General features: G+C 39.5%; 1 protein-coding gene across 1 annotated transcript in view; it reads left to right on the forward strand.

Moving 5' to 3' along the window:
* Positions 1-14,955, forward strand: part of syt3 (synaptotagmin III) — a 39,409-nt gene that overhangs the window by 20,845 nt on the left and 3,609 nt on the right. Inside the window, exons 5-12 of the mRNA XM_034088401.2 lie at positions 640-748; positions 2,046-2,222; positions 6,156-6,282; positions 9,223-9,441; positions 11,495-11,615; positions 12,775-12,946; positions 13,604-13,733; positions 14,700-14,793. Of these exons, the coding sequence (XP_033944292.1) occupies positions 640-748; positions 2,046-2,222; positions 6,156-6,282; positions 9,223-9,441; positions 11,495-11,615; positions 12,775-12,946; positions 13,604-13,733; positions 14,700-14,789 (1,145 nt within the window). The 3' untranslated portion in view covers positions 14,790-14,793. The remainder of the gene's footprint in view (positions 1-639; positions 749-2,045; positions 2,223-6,155; positions 6,283-9,222; positions 9,442-11,494; positions 11,616-12,774; positions 12,947-13,603; positions 13,734-14,699; positions 14,794-14,955) is intronic.

Genomic DNA, 14,955 nt, shown 5'->3' on the forward strand with positions numbered 1-14,955 from the left:
TGACTGTGAACAGTGAACGCGATGTCAGGAGCACAGGCTGAGATTGTATATATTTCCGCATTTTAACAGTGCAATTCAAAAGTATAAATATAGTATAAGAATATGGCAATTCGCCTTTATTAATAGCATACATTTAGAAAAAAATAAAATTTGTTTTGGAAAAAATATTAATTATTTTGAAAAAATATTTTTTTGTTTGAAAAAAAATAAAAAAACGAATATCCGAATAATGAAATTGAAACCCGAATAGTTGGCCAACGAACGAATAGTCGAATATTCGGGTACTGCCCTATTACGTAGCTTTAGGAGATCCTTCCCAAAAACGGTATAATGGCGGGGCAATTTTCACCGACTGGTTCATCAGGATCATTAATCAGTAATCGTCAAATGCTTTCTGGATGCCAAAATGGTACTTGGATGTGCCTTCTTTCACATCTGTTTATTATGCCTTTTAATGCTGGATTATGTTCTGCTGTTGTTAACGTCTGTTAATTCTTTCTCTTCTGTCTGCTGTTAAAAAACTCAGTTAAATCAATGTAAGACAATCAATGCTATCGATGAGCCACTGTAATGACTAAGGCACTAATAAAAGAGACGAGTGAGTCATCAAGTCATGTTTGTCCATTTCTCACTCTGCAGGAACTCTGAAGCTGAGTCAGACGTCTCCAGACGTCCCTAACTCAGAGGTTGGAGCCCAGCCCCATAAAGACCTGCCGAACGCCCATTCCCAGCAGCAGGTCACCTCCCGGTCAGTACCGAGTGTTTGGGTTAAAAGGTGCAATGTGTCATTGTACAATCTCAACGTTTGTCAGGCATATAATGTATAGCATAGTTTGCCCAGGTCAGTTGTAGCCATAGAGACCATACAAAACAGCCACATCAAAAACAAACATGTCTTTAGTAATGTTTATTCTGGTACGGTTTGGTTTGTCATTAGTTGCACAAAAGATATATTTATCTATGAGCCAACATTGGATGTTACTTACCAGTCTAAATGAAACTCACCTCATCTCTTCACTTGCTGCCCAGCGGTGGAGAGCCATGCTAATGTTTACCCTTGTGTCGCTTCTTTTGATATCACTTATTATCTTGACCATAATTTGTGGTTTCTTGCCAAGAGCAGGTCGTTAGGATTGTGATAAAGGTCATTTGCCAAGAGTACGAGCCGTCTTTGCGTAATTTAACCGGGGGCTTTACCTTCGACCTGATGGACTCAGCAGCTCTAATCGTTATTTTCTCTCTTTTTGGACTGAGGACAGACCAGGCTTTACCGTGACCCACTATTACCTCCTTAGGTACAAGTGGTATTCTAAGACGGGACGTCCAGGGCTAGCTGATAAGCATACTCATTTTGTTATCTCTGCAACACCTTACACAGTCTTGCAATTGTGTCAAAACTGTTAGTTCTTCACATTCTGTTAATATAAGCCTATTGTTAACTAAAAACTCCGTCTATCCCTCACACATTGCACCTTAAAAGAGTGTGTGCATATTGTGCATTTGTAACGGTAGTTGTTGCTCAAAGGAAACTCCTAAAATCAATTAAAAAAAAAAAAAAAAAAATGATTCAAGAAAAGGAAAACAGTAGCTGCTTAAAAGCTGATTTGTGAGCATACTGAAAAAGATTATATTGCTTCCTTCTAATGAAGGCTTTTTTCTAACATATACAGTTTCATCTTGAACAACATCTGTCTTTTTCTAAAAACTGATGGTGATATTAACAGTTATTTACTAAGCACAGTTACAGGTATCATTTCTACCAAAACAGAAAGGACTCTGGTAGAACATTCCCCATTTCTAACTGATGCATGTTCTCTGGTTTGTTCTCCAGGAGAACCATCACCACCCAACTAGACTTGATTTTATAACACTTCTACGAATGTGTAAAAAAGGTGTGCCTATGCGGATAGTTGTTATACTTACTTTAGTTGGTTCAAATGCCACATCCAGTTACTGAATCATACTATTTGAAAGCATCGTTTTAGTGTGTGTGTGTGCGCGCTGGGCTCTTCACTTAATATTCATCCTCTTATGTGTCTGTTTAGGCCTAAGCCCATGACTCACCAACTCTCCAGCCCTGATTTCCATGGCGAGGAGAAGGAGCAGGTAACCAGCATTGGGCAGATCAAACCGGAGCTCTACAGGCCCAAGGGCGACCTAGGGGACGGCAAACCGGGCGACAACTGCGGCAAAATCAGCTTCCTCCTGCGTTACGCCTTCAAGTAAGTCACCGAGCTTACATCAAAACAGGCTAAATGATTTTTCAATGTCCTCTTATGTGAAATATGTAGGCTTTTAACATGGACAATTATATTCAAACCTAAACATCGAGGTTACATCACAACCAGGTTAGCCTGAAGATGCTGCACCCGTGTCCGTGGGGAGCCCAATCGACTTGCTGTCTGGAAAACAGGAACACCTCCTGCTTTGATCGAAGCATTGCAAAACACAATTATTTTCCATGTCTTTTTATCACCTAACAAGGTACAACTTTATTCAAAGATTCCATGGCATTCTTTAATTTAGGTCTGGACCAGAGAGGTACAATTACTGAACAACATTCCTATGCATGGCGCTAACTCAATAGATAAATAAAGAAATAACAACATTGATTCTGCATTCTTTGTATGCTTGTGATAGCCAGGCACAGTCTGGGAAATGTAATCCTTAAAAATACGAACTGAATATTGTTTGATGAATCCAGCACTGTCTGAGTGCCACAGCGCCGGTTTTGCCCGTCTCCTGTCAATGTAGCTGCATCTGTTTTTGCCCCACTTTGATCATAGCAGTGGGTGTTCAGTTCTTCAAACACTAAGAAGGGTGCGAATGGACACTGGTTGGCCGACTTTCCTTCATGGCACAGAACAGAGAGAGGGTGCTTCTTTGGAAAATATATTTAACTGTTTGTTCTCTTCAGTAGACACGTAAACAAAGCCTCCGACTCAAGTTTGAGAAAATTAGTTTTTTTTTAAAGTAAGCACCTCTAGATTCATTCCGTGGTCTCCTTTGTTTTCACATTATATTACATTTCATTTAGCAGACGTTTTTATCCAAAGTGACTTACAATAAGTGCATTTAACCATGAACGAACGCATGCAGAAAAGCAAGACCCCGACAGGTAGATAAGCTATCAAGAAGCCAAACCAATGAAATGCTACTGCATTGGCTTTAAATATGCCAAACCCTTGTTTACAATAATCATACTAAAATAATAATATACAACACATTTTAAAATGGTACTATTAAATGTAAGTGACAAAGCAGCCTCAGTGTCTTTATGTGCTGTGCGGCACACACTTTGGTTCTATTATTTAGCTCCTTTGAGGATTCTTCCTTGAACCTTCTATACTGCAGCATTTGGGTCTGAGTATGTAATTGGTGGATGCCATGCTGTGAGGACTGGGTAATGGGAGAGTGTGTACGAATGTGAGGCTGTACTGCAGTCCTAGGTGGCTGTGTATCTCGCTCGCTCGCTCCGTCTGCAGCCCAGCTGGCAGTTCCCCCATTTCTGCCTGCCCTGACATGTAGAAACATTACAACAAGCGAAAATGCTGATGGTCAGAAAAGAAAAGGAGCGAGACGCCGTTCCAGTCATGAATTATATATGGCAAGCCACTTTAAACGGCAGCCCCTGTGTCAACAAATAATAACAGCAGACTGTGTTTTAACTTGAGTTACAGATATAGAGAATTGGCAAGGAAATTGGATGGACAGTGAGGTTAATGATGACAAATATTCATGTGTCCCTTTTTCCCCATTTATGTAGTCACAAGATAATGTATGTCTGGCTTTAGTTGCTTGTCATTACATAGTAGGCCCGTTGTTATAGTTAGGGAAGCAGAAGAAAGGTTAGAGATTCAGTGTGTGGGCATGTCTGTACACACACACACACACACACACACACACACACACTGGAACTGTGATACGGTCTTGTTAATGTGTGAGACCCAGCTGTTTGGAGTGTAATAGTCAGAATAACAATGTCAATCTCTCTCGGATCCTCTGGGAAAGGCATTTCTATTGACAATCCCATTAAAAGCTGACACATTTCCACTGTGGGAATAACAGCTCGCCTTCGTGCATTGTCTGCCAGGAATAAGGTCGTGAATTTACCTCCGTGCTCGAGCAGTAATAGGTATATTCTCTACAGCGCGCTTCATGCCTGTGTAAAGACCTTAATTTGGGTTCCGAGCTCACGTCTCGTTCTGTAAAAAGACATTTGAATTGGTGACCGCGTTTCTGTGGAAAACAACCAATGCAGGGGAAATGATGAGGTGTGTTCCTGTCGTTTCCAATTATTGTTCATTTGAGCATCGCTGTGAACCGCACTGGCTAATCACGGCATGTCTGCCACCAACACGGATCCAAAAATAATACTGGAATAAACATTGTTAGAGGGCAATATTACAAGTTTTTCCTCGTTAAAATATTTATCTGGCGGAGCTGTAAATGTAATTTCCTCCACTAACATCATCTCCCTGATTTGATGTGATGGCACAGTGGGCATATTTATCCGATTGCCTTAATTGGATGTGATTCAGAGTTCAACACGTGTCCAGATGGGCCACGGTTGTATCGTCAACAAGCATGTCTTACTTGTGATTGGTACACACGGACATAAGACGTTATAACTGCTGGGGTCACTGCTGGCGTTTGGCCTGCGGATCATTCCTCAGCCTCAACATTCACGCTGCTCTCCTTAAGCAGCTAATGAAGTGCTGACACACTGGTTAACAAGGGCAGACGCAGCCTAACGAGGTCTGATCAAAGGTCTCCGAGCTGTGCTCATCTTCATCTGGTAATTAAATACATAATAAACGGTGCATGAGACGCAGCCGTGACTCTGGATGGAGCAATCGAATGTAAACGCATGTGTATTGTGTGCGCTTACGACTGTGCGTGTATTCATGTTTGTGACACAGAAATAGTGAAACGTGTGTGACAGTTGTTCTGAGAGTATCTGATTAATGTTGATCAGAGAACCAATTATGCAATTGTTGGCGCAATTCTGCTGATTGTCTAAATGTGTTAACTTTCATGTCATTTTCGCCCTCAATCAGAAAATATCACGTTATTAGCATCTACAAAGAGGACATCATTACTGGAGAGCTGACGCAATGAATTGATTATTTGACTATTTAGTTGGAAAACAATAATGCAGCGCATCTTGATAAGTGATTCATTGTTTGAGTCATACATTAGGCGAAATGCAAAACAATCTGCTCATTCCTGTTCTTTAATACTTTAATATCAGTATTATTTAACTAACTAATTTTAAGGGTTGACTATTGTTTGCAGCTGGATTAACTAATGATTTTTCAAATAATTAAGGATAAAAACAAATAATTAATATAATTTTGACAGTATGTTCATGAAATCAATTTAAAATATAATATATCATTTAATAAACAGAGCCACTTCTACTTGTATCCTAATGTTACAGATTATTTTTGTTACATTTTAATTTGTATTTGACAAATATAAAACATGTATAAAAATGTGTATTTTCTTACGGCTTCTTTATACAACCACTGCAGTACTGATTTAAAGTCTAGCAAGTTAATTTCCATGGCACATTTTGTCCACAGGGGAAATCCAGTGTGCTATACATAAATAAAAGTGAGAAAGGAACACCCATGCAAGAAATATGATGACAAAAATTACAAAGAACATAAGTAAAATAGAAGAGAACCTTATGTTAAAACATAGTGAAAGAAACATTGACTATGTTTTCACCCATTATGCAACCTGATGGAGAACAATAAAGCAAAAAGAATGGTAATGCAGACAAATAATACTTTGATAGTGGAAGGCACTAGCATGGACCATAGTGAGGGTAGAATAAAGGGAACTGTGTTAAGGTTTTTTAATGAGCTTCGCCTTGGCAAGCAGACTCTCTGTCACTCGTTGTACATCTTCGCTTACTTTAATCGCTGCAACATAATACAGCTGCAGGAATGACACAAAAACTCACTTGCATGCTATTTTGTTTTTTCCTAACTTCAGAGACACGAAAACCTCCCACACAGTTATGTGTGTGTGTGGGTTGATCCTGTCTGGCTCTCATAGATTATTTGTGTAAATGTGAGCGACCCCTGCCTTTTTTCTTTTATGGGAATGTGAAAGTTTCATGGAGTTTTCTGTGTTTGTCTCAGTACGGAGCAGTTGGTGGTGAAGATCCTGAAAGCTCTGGACCTGCCAGCAAAGGATGCCAACGGCTTCTCTGACCCATATGTAAAGATCTACCTACTGCCAGACCGGAAGAAGAAATACCAGACCAAGGTGAATCCCACTTCCACCACACTCACTCGTTTGCTTAGTGTAAACAAACAAAGAGAAAACCTCCTCAACATTTAAACATCATCACGTCTGACTGGCTGTTTTCTCTCCGCCTGTTTCCTGCTGCTCTGATTACCGAGCCTCCTCATGGGGAATCATTACAGCTTCACTAATGTAATCTAATCTAGAGCTAAATGTATTCAAGATAATGTGCCTCAGACTATTACAAGGCACTGCTACTCAACCCCTGTGTTATTCTGGTATTGGGCTCCCTAGAGTCAATATCGAGTACATTTCGGGATTCTGTACCAGGGTATGTACCCGCTGCCCTTAAATATCATCTTCTCTATTCTCTGTGGAGAAGATCAAAAGTCACTAGCTTTTAGTTCTCGATTTTATATCCATAAATATTATACCAGTGCTTTTGAACAGCGTATGGGTTGAACAGGGAAACGTTCTGAAGATAAAAATTCAAAAACCTTCACAATTGATTGTAGATCCAGGAAAGAGTGAAAAGTAAGCTTTCAGTCACAATGAAGCTGTACCCGTTTGAAATGTCTCCCTTTTGGTTTCCCCCTTTGTGCGACTGTCTCCTGGATGTTACAAAAGCCCATTCAGTCGTTGAAAAGAGTGAATGCTTCTGTAATTTGCATAACAACACCCTGCTTTTGTTTAGAGTGTAGATTATTGTTTCATTTCAATCATGTGGAATTTTCAGACCCCTCATATTTTCCCTGCTTTTATCCCTCCAGCTAATTTGAAAAGAGAAATGGACCTCTTTTCTGTAGCTGTTAAAGCTTTGTGTTTCTGGTTTCTAAAGGCACTGCTTCTCCATCAGCTGCGTGTTTTATTCCAAGGCTAACAAGTAATCATCACGTGCTAATAAGCCGGAGTGACAGACCCAGTCATGCAGGGATAAAAGTTAGATTTGGAAAATCGAGTGTCCTTTAAATGATCACCAGCTTTATTGCATGACAGCATCTACATCAAAGGCTTTCTTTGCAAATACATCCCACCACTAAATCAGCAAATAGTAAAGAAAAACCGTTGATTAAATGATTGAAGACAAATTTGAATGTTTCTGCAATGTGTTTTAAATATGACGAGCAGGAAATTACAGCAGCTCGCTTTCCATCCTACAAACAGATGGTTTAAACCGGAGGACTAAATCAGTCCTCCGGCTTAAACCATCTGTTTATTTTTACTTGATATTGATGTGATAGAAAAGAGAAGGAACACATTAAAACTTCAAAATAGAGGTGAACTTGGAATTAATACAGTTACCAATATAAAATCTTTGAACACATCCAAGAGGAAGACATCTGGCTATGTTGTATGTGTTGGGAAACAGAATGTTGAGTTTTAAATTTGGTTTTAGGTCTTTTATATCATTTCAGTATTGAATCAGTTTGATTTGATTCTCCATCCCACACAAAAGGAATAGATTAACTTTCATCCCACTAGCTGAGCAACGAGGTCAGGCTGTGTGGTAGAGGTTAATTGTGTTTCTGGAGGTCATTTTATTTTGGCAAACCAAACCCCTCTGGAATATTCTGTGCCCTGAAATGTGGCAGATTAATTTAAAATGACATTTGCGTGCCATAATGTCTGTTTTGCTGCTTTCAGCACACTATGATTCATCCTACAGACTGTTAATCAAAGCTTTTCCATTCACAACAACTCTCCTATGTGAGGATAAGAACCCCTTCGATTCATAGAAATGGATGCCTTTTATGTTTTCTAAGGAAAATATTCAGTACAATAAAACACCAATGGGAGTGCAGTGCCAAATATGTTATTAAACGAATACATGTATGAGGATTTTGTCCATTACTGCTTTCAGATAAAATGTATTTACCATAAGTTCTGAGCCCCTAAGATAAGATAATTTTTCTAAATATAAGAGTTTTGCATTGATACTTATTCGAGTCACAGATAAAAGTCAGAAGGCGAACTTTGCTAAGTGCTAGACATCAAGTCACAATGTGAAAGTGTACTTTACCAACCAGGAAATAAGATACTGTGTACTTATACAAGTATGTCCATAATCAAAGAAAACAGGAGGTCTGATGTAACAAGGCAATTAGGAAATCTGGGAAATGGTGTTGATATTTTTATATACGCTTTGACTCACAAACCTTTTAATTGGACAGTATTTAGTGCAAGAATACTGAAATTGAATAATTATACATTTAACAAATGTAGTATTTTATCCAAGTTTTTTATACATGACTAATTCAAGCAGAGGTAATGGCTATTCCTGGTAGCACTAAAAAAAGCATTGACATTTTGTGTAAGAGCAACCCTTATTACAGTGCAAGTCCCATGTTAACCGCCTTTCTGCTGTAATTGTAGTGTTGTTACCCCTTAGATCCATAAGTGGGTCTTTTTTGACCCGGTGAGCTGGTTTTCTTGAAGTATCTTTGTAATTACATTTTTTTTTTTATCATTTCATATTCCAGCTATTTCTCAAAAAACATGTTTTGTATATCATGCCATTCAAATTTTTTATTTAGATTTTAAGAAATTGTAGTTTTTGTATTAATACCCCAAGCTTCTATAAGCGGGTCAAAAATGACCCGCATCCGTTTTTCTATGGAATCCTATGGGGAAACGTTTTTTTTCAAAATGTAAAAAGAATGTCTAAAATTATAAATAGTGAAAAATTAAATATAAAATATTTCTAGTGTGAACCAAAATAAGTGATTTTTATTAACCAAAATGGCATAAAAACACATATTCTAATACGGGTCCTTTTCGACCCACTTGTGGAAGAGTGTAGGGTCCAGGCACTCGTGCATCTAAGGGTTAAAAAAACATGTTGCCCTATCATTCCTTGTACTCATTCCATTTTACCTACCCATTGGTACACTATAGGTTCTAAATAATGATTGTTATTTGTAGTTTTGATGTACATAGTTTCAATTCTTGTCTGTCTCGCAGGTCCACAGAAAGACCTTGAACCCGGTGTTCAATGAGACCTTTCAGTTTGGCGTTCCGCTGAGTGAGCTACATTCCAGGAAGTTGCATTTCTCTGTGTACGACTTCGACCGCTTCTCCAGACACGACCTGATTGGCCAGGTAGTGGTGGACAACCTGCTGGACTTCAGCGAGGGCAGCGGGGACAAACCCGTCTGGAGGGACATTGTGGAGGGCACAGCGGTAAGAACAAAGCTCTGCATCAAACGCAAAACAATAACTTTCATTTTGGGAAGATAAGATTTTAATTCAAATGAGCCTTGTAGCGATATCCAGCCGCTGAAAATGATGGGCCCAAACAGTGTTAGAGAGATAATGGAGCATATCAAACGTAACCCTCTAGTTTCAGGACAAATACATAGATTCATGGTTGGAAATAAAATGTGAATACCAAAGAGGAAAGAGAAAGTGACTAATAAATAAGAAATGCAATTGTCCAATGTATTTTAGTATAAAGCCAAATGGTTAATGGGAACTTAAGATTTGTGAGTACATTACAAAACGAATATGTGGATGTGCTGCTGCTGTTATAGTGTGCCTTATAGTATATTAACAGCTGAATATAGTGTTATATTGAATGTACAGATGTACTATACGGCATGCTTGCAAGATGTCTGTTTTGCTATGTCTCATACTGTTTGTTCACTTCATGATATCATAGCCATAGTGACTCTATGGAAGAAGAAGAAAGGTCACAGTTTAATTCTGCATCAGCAGTCAATGAATAACTTTGAAATGCAACCACTAAATACTATATGTTCAAATGAAAGCACCACATCATTTTAAGTATTGTCAGACTTTAATTTTAAAACCATCCTTCTTAATGTTTTTTAAAAATGGAAAACACAGTTTAAAGTATTTGCTTTATTCACGTATTGCTGTATGCAAACTTCTAAAATACAGCTGGTCTTCTTCAATGCAGTCAAGTTTGAATGATCAGGTTGCCTCTGTCCTGAGGTTTTGTTTTGTCAGTCACAAGAAACATTTATTCAGACGAGCAATTGAGAAACCTTGAGTGGAATTTCTTATGTTAAATAGCAGAACTTGAAATGACCTTCTGGAGATTCTGATAGAAATTGAGAAATGAAACATTGCAGTGCCCATCAATTCAAGGGTATATACATATTCAAGGTGTTTTTGGGTGAACAAGTTTCCAGTATCTTATTGTTTCTCGTGTGCATTATTGTCTGTTGTCTGACGTGTACGTACTCTATAGAGAGAATGCACAGGAATGGTGTGGACTGGAAATTGTCTGCAGTGTATATTCATTCGGAGTCTGGTAATGTAATAACACAGCTCAGGAGAGTCCAGATGGATTACTGGAAAGGCACCGCTGGCCATATCCAAACTTTTTATCACACAGTGCTGCGTCCAAGTAGATTTATATGAAATATTCATAGAAAGCTATTAGCAAATTAGAAGTCGTACAGTTTGTTGGCATGAAGGTTTCATTTATTAAATAAGTTTAAAGCATCAACCTCTTAGCGCATTTCAGTGTTTCACCCGGGGAAGTATTGATTAGTGAGGCACAAAGCCACTAAGGAGTCATCATGCCACAGTGCGACCTGAATACCATTGGTGTCATTACTGTGGTGCCACTGAGACCACAGGCAGCGAGAACATCAGACTGTAGTGAGGGGGGGGGTTTATAAAAAGCCTGAGGAATCGCCATCTCTACTAACTTAACACTTTCCTCCACTCGGGGGCATAGACAGATTGGCATATGATTCATTTACAGTGACGGCACTTCCCCTCTGCCTAAACACTCTGCCTCTCCGCATTAGGATTCCTGCCGTCAGCGCCATCCGTCACAGATGTAGCTCTTTTCTGGCCAACAGACACTCATAGCACACCAAAGGATATCTGTGTGTTGATGTTCTTCCTATCTGACTCTGTCTCTGATGCCGTGTGTGTGTGTGTGTGTGTGTGTGTGTGTGTGTGTGTGTGTGTGTGTGTGTGTGTGTGTGTGTGTGTGTGTGTGTGTGTGTGTGTGTGTGTGTGTGTGTGTGTGTGTGTGTGTGTGTGTGTGTGTGTGTGTGTGTGTGTGTGTGTGTGTGTGTGTGTGTGTGTGTGTGTGTGTGTGTGTGTGTGTGTGTGTGTGTGTGTGTGTGTGTGTGTGTGTGTGTGTGTGTGTGTGTGTGTGTGTGTGTGTGTGTGTGTGTGTGTGTGTGTGTGTGTGTGTGTGTGTGTGTGTGTGCTCAGTTTCTGATCTCTATATGTGTGTGGTGACCTACAGGAGAAGGCTGATCTCGGGGAGCTCAATTTCTCGCTGTGTTACCTGCCCACTGCAGGCAGGCTCACTGCTACAGTCATCAAGGCCACCAACCTCAAAGCCATGGACCTCACTGGCTTCTCAGGTAAAGGATTACAAATGTATACACACACTTACACACACTAACATGCAGTTGGGATACTTTTTCATGTTAAGATCACAAGTAAACATGGATCTAGTTTCTTTAAATAATAGAGCTCCTTTTGATGCCGTTTTACACCAAATGAAGAAGCTGTGTTTTCCCCATCAGTAGCCTCAATTGACCAGAATGCAATACAGCTGCACAATACAGTTTGCATTTTAACTGAGTTGAAACAGTCAGTTTCCTCTCCCGGCAGATACAAATCAACACATCCGTGCAAAAAAGTTTTAACCAAATACATTTTTATTTACCACTTACTGAAGTACAAGAAGATGCAGAAAAGTACTTTTTTGATTAATTAACCCCTGTAAATAATTTCTGAAGTGCAGTTAAAATGATCTTAGGTTAGATGTTCTGAAGATAGATCTATACATTATCAATGCATTAGCTGAAGCCTTTAGTGTATTATCCACTAACACAATAACACAGTAAAACATTGTTTAAATGTATTTTGTTGCAAGCAGAATTAGCTGCAGGTGTTGCACTAATTACGTGTGGATAAGAAGAGTTTCACCTGTGAAACGGATGTGATAATATGATAGCTAATATTGAATTAACAAGAGCAAATCCTTTAATTCTTTAGTATTTCTTCACTTAAAGACCTTAATATTGCATATGCCCTCTTGGATTAAATACAATCTGAAATGATAATGACCGCCTGCCGTAATTATTGGCCCAGTGATCCCAGGGTAATTGCAGTGCCTTAAAGATACATAGATTGCAGTATAAAGACGTGGGCGTGTGTGTTTTCCCTGGCTGCTGTCTCCGAGCTGCACATGTTGAATGGATAATGGAAGGGATTCAACCTGTGCTGCTTTTCTCCCTTTGTGTTTTTAATCCAGCTTTGCCAAGGTGACTTGATTTCCATGCCTTTTATGTGTTAAAGCAGGATACCTGTGAGCATAATACCCAACAACATTTGGAGGAGTCCCCACTTATTTATTTTATTCCTCACGGTCGTTTTTCTCCTCCCTCGCTGTTTCTCATCTCCTTTCCTTCTCTTCATTACTTCCCCCCCCCCCCTCACTACTTGCTTCCTATCTCTCCTTTTACCCCGTCACTTTCATCTTTCTTGGCTTCCTCCCTCCTCTCTCTCGTTCAGATCCGTATGTGAAGGCCTCCTTGATCTGTGACGGGCGAAGGCTAAAAAAGAGGAAGACTTCCATTAAGAAGAACACCCTGAACCCCACATACAACGAGGCGCTGGTGTTTGACATTCCCAATGAAAATATAGAAAGTGTTTCCATCATCATTGCGGTGATGGACTATGACTGGTGAGCAAGTGTTATTACATGGCAGCGTGTTTGGGGTGCTTTGACATGAAGCCGATCATTACTGTGAAGTGTGCTGCTTATTGAATGTGTGTTTGCGCTGGTAGTGTGGCGTTTGCTGTTGCTTTTGGGTCGTAACATTTTGATGGTGTTGCGGCTGTGTTGAACATGATGAGAGCCCTCTCATGAATCAGCCTCCTGGTGGACCTTCCCTGTTTTACATAGTCGGGCACCTCATGAATAAGCATGATTTATGCTAATGGCAGGGAGAAGTGTAACCCTGCCAGCGTTTGTCTGTCTGACGCTTGCATCAACATTCGGCTGGTTGATGTGTTTGTGAATAGATACTTGCTCCTCTATTATGTATACTGCCCTCCATTTGGCATCTCCATACAGTATGTGTATGTTTGTGCTCGTGCCTGCTTCCCCGCGCTCATCAAGCTTTTATGCAAGGCTGTATGTATTTGCGAGCTGCTGTTCCTCCACAGCCACTGTATTATTTTTCTAGTACTCAGGGTTGATGGATTAGACTCTGCCTGCCTGTTTCTTACAAGCCCTTTCTCTCCCTCTCTGCTTTATTATATCCATGCCATCACCCCCCCCCCCCTCTCTGTCTCTCTGTCTCTCTTGTCTTTGCTTTCATCCCTTGCTTCATGTTAGTATTGGTCATAACGAGGTTATAGGGATGTGTCGTGTCGGCAGCGAGGCTGAAGGACCAGGAAGGGAGCACTGGACAGCCATGCTGGCCAATCCACGCAAACCAATAGAAAATTGGTATCAGCTTGTGGAGGTAATGACCGTGTGTGTGTGTGTGTGTGTGTGTGTGTGTGTGTGTGTGTGTGTGTGTGTGTGTGTGTGTGTGTGTGTGTGTGTGTGTGTGTGTGTGTGACAGTGACTGTGTATGCATTCATGTGTCATGATCTCATACCACATATGTTCAGTCCTTTGGTTGGTTCTGAAAAACCACATTGATTTTGTTATATGATGATTATTATGTTCATTACAAGTAGTGGTATCTGCAGTATGCTGCCTTTAGAATAGCAAAAGTTGTGATAATAGAAGTAATGGCACTTTAACATCAAAGCAGCAGTGATAACATAATTATTCAGGTGTTTTTTTCTTAAAGTTCTAAAAGGTAAAAATCTCACCATACACAATAACATATTTAGCTATGTGACATTTCTAGATAAACTATTTGCAATAAGCAGAATTGCAAAATATTTTAATTACTTTACATCTTGTTGGGTAATTAATCTATATACATTAATACAATTCTAACATGTAAATTATTGAAAGTATTTCTTTTTTTTTTACACTTTGATTGGGTGGATTAATCAACCGAGATTTAACATGTTAATGATATCACAGTCAGAGGTGCTTCAGAGGAGAATTTAGTTATCTTTGAATGGAGCTGGAATATCGCTGTTTACCCTCGTTGTTATGCCTGTCTTTGTGCTAAGCTAAGCCAACTGGCTGCTGGCGGGAGCTTCATATTTACCATACAGTGGTATTCATCTTTTAATCTTACTTTTGGCAAGAAGAAGAATAAGCAAATGTCCCAAAAATGTAATTTGAAATTGTACTATCCTTCTTTCCACCACTAAGTACAGTAGCAAAAATAGTAGTGGTACTCTACTAAAAGGCATGACAGTAACATTAAATATATTAACATTTTAATTACTTCAACTGAATGTATAAAAAGTGTTTCTATTTCCCATTAATAATTAACACGAGCAAAATCTCTATTTCCCTGCAGGAAAAAGCGATTGGTACATTTGTGTCGAAGACTGCTCCAGAATCCTCCGCTAAGCCGAACATCGTGGTGGACAGTCCTCACTCCGATTAAAACTGTGAGCCTCTCCCGTTTTAGATCTGACATATTGATTTTTTTTAAACGTCTTATCAGCATGCTGTCACACAGTCTGTATTCTTATTTTCTAGGCTATTGGCATCTGCATCCCTATTTTAAATAAAATCCACTGCCTCCTTGATTTCTGCTTGTAAACTGGACA

Source organism: Pseudochaenichthys georgianus, chromosome 8 (assembly GCF_902827115.2).
Source record: "Pseudochaenichthys georgianus chromosome 8, fPseGeo1.2, whole genome shotgun sequence".
Taxonomy (NCBI): domain Eukaryota; kingdom Metazoa; phylum Chordata; class Actinopteri; order Perciformes; family Channichthyidae; genus Pseudochaenichthys; species Pseudochaenichthys georgianus.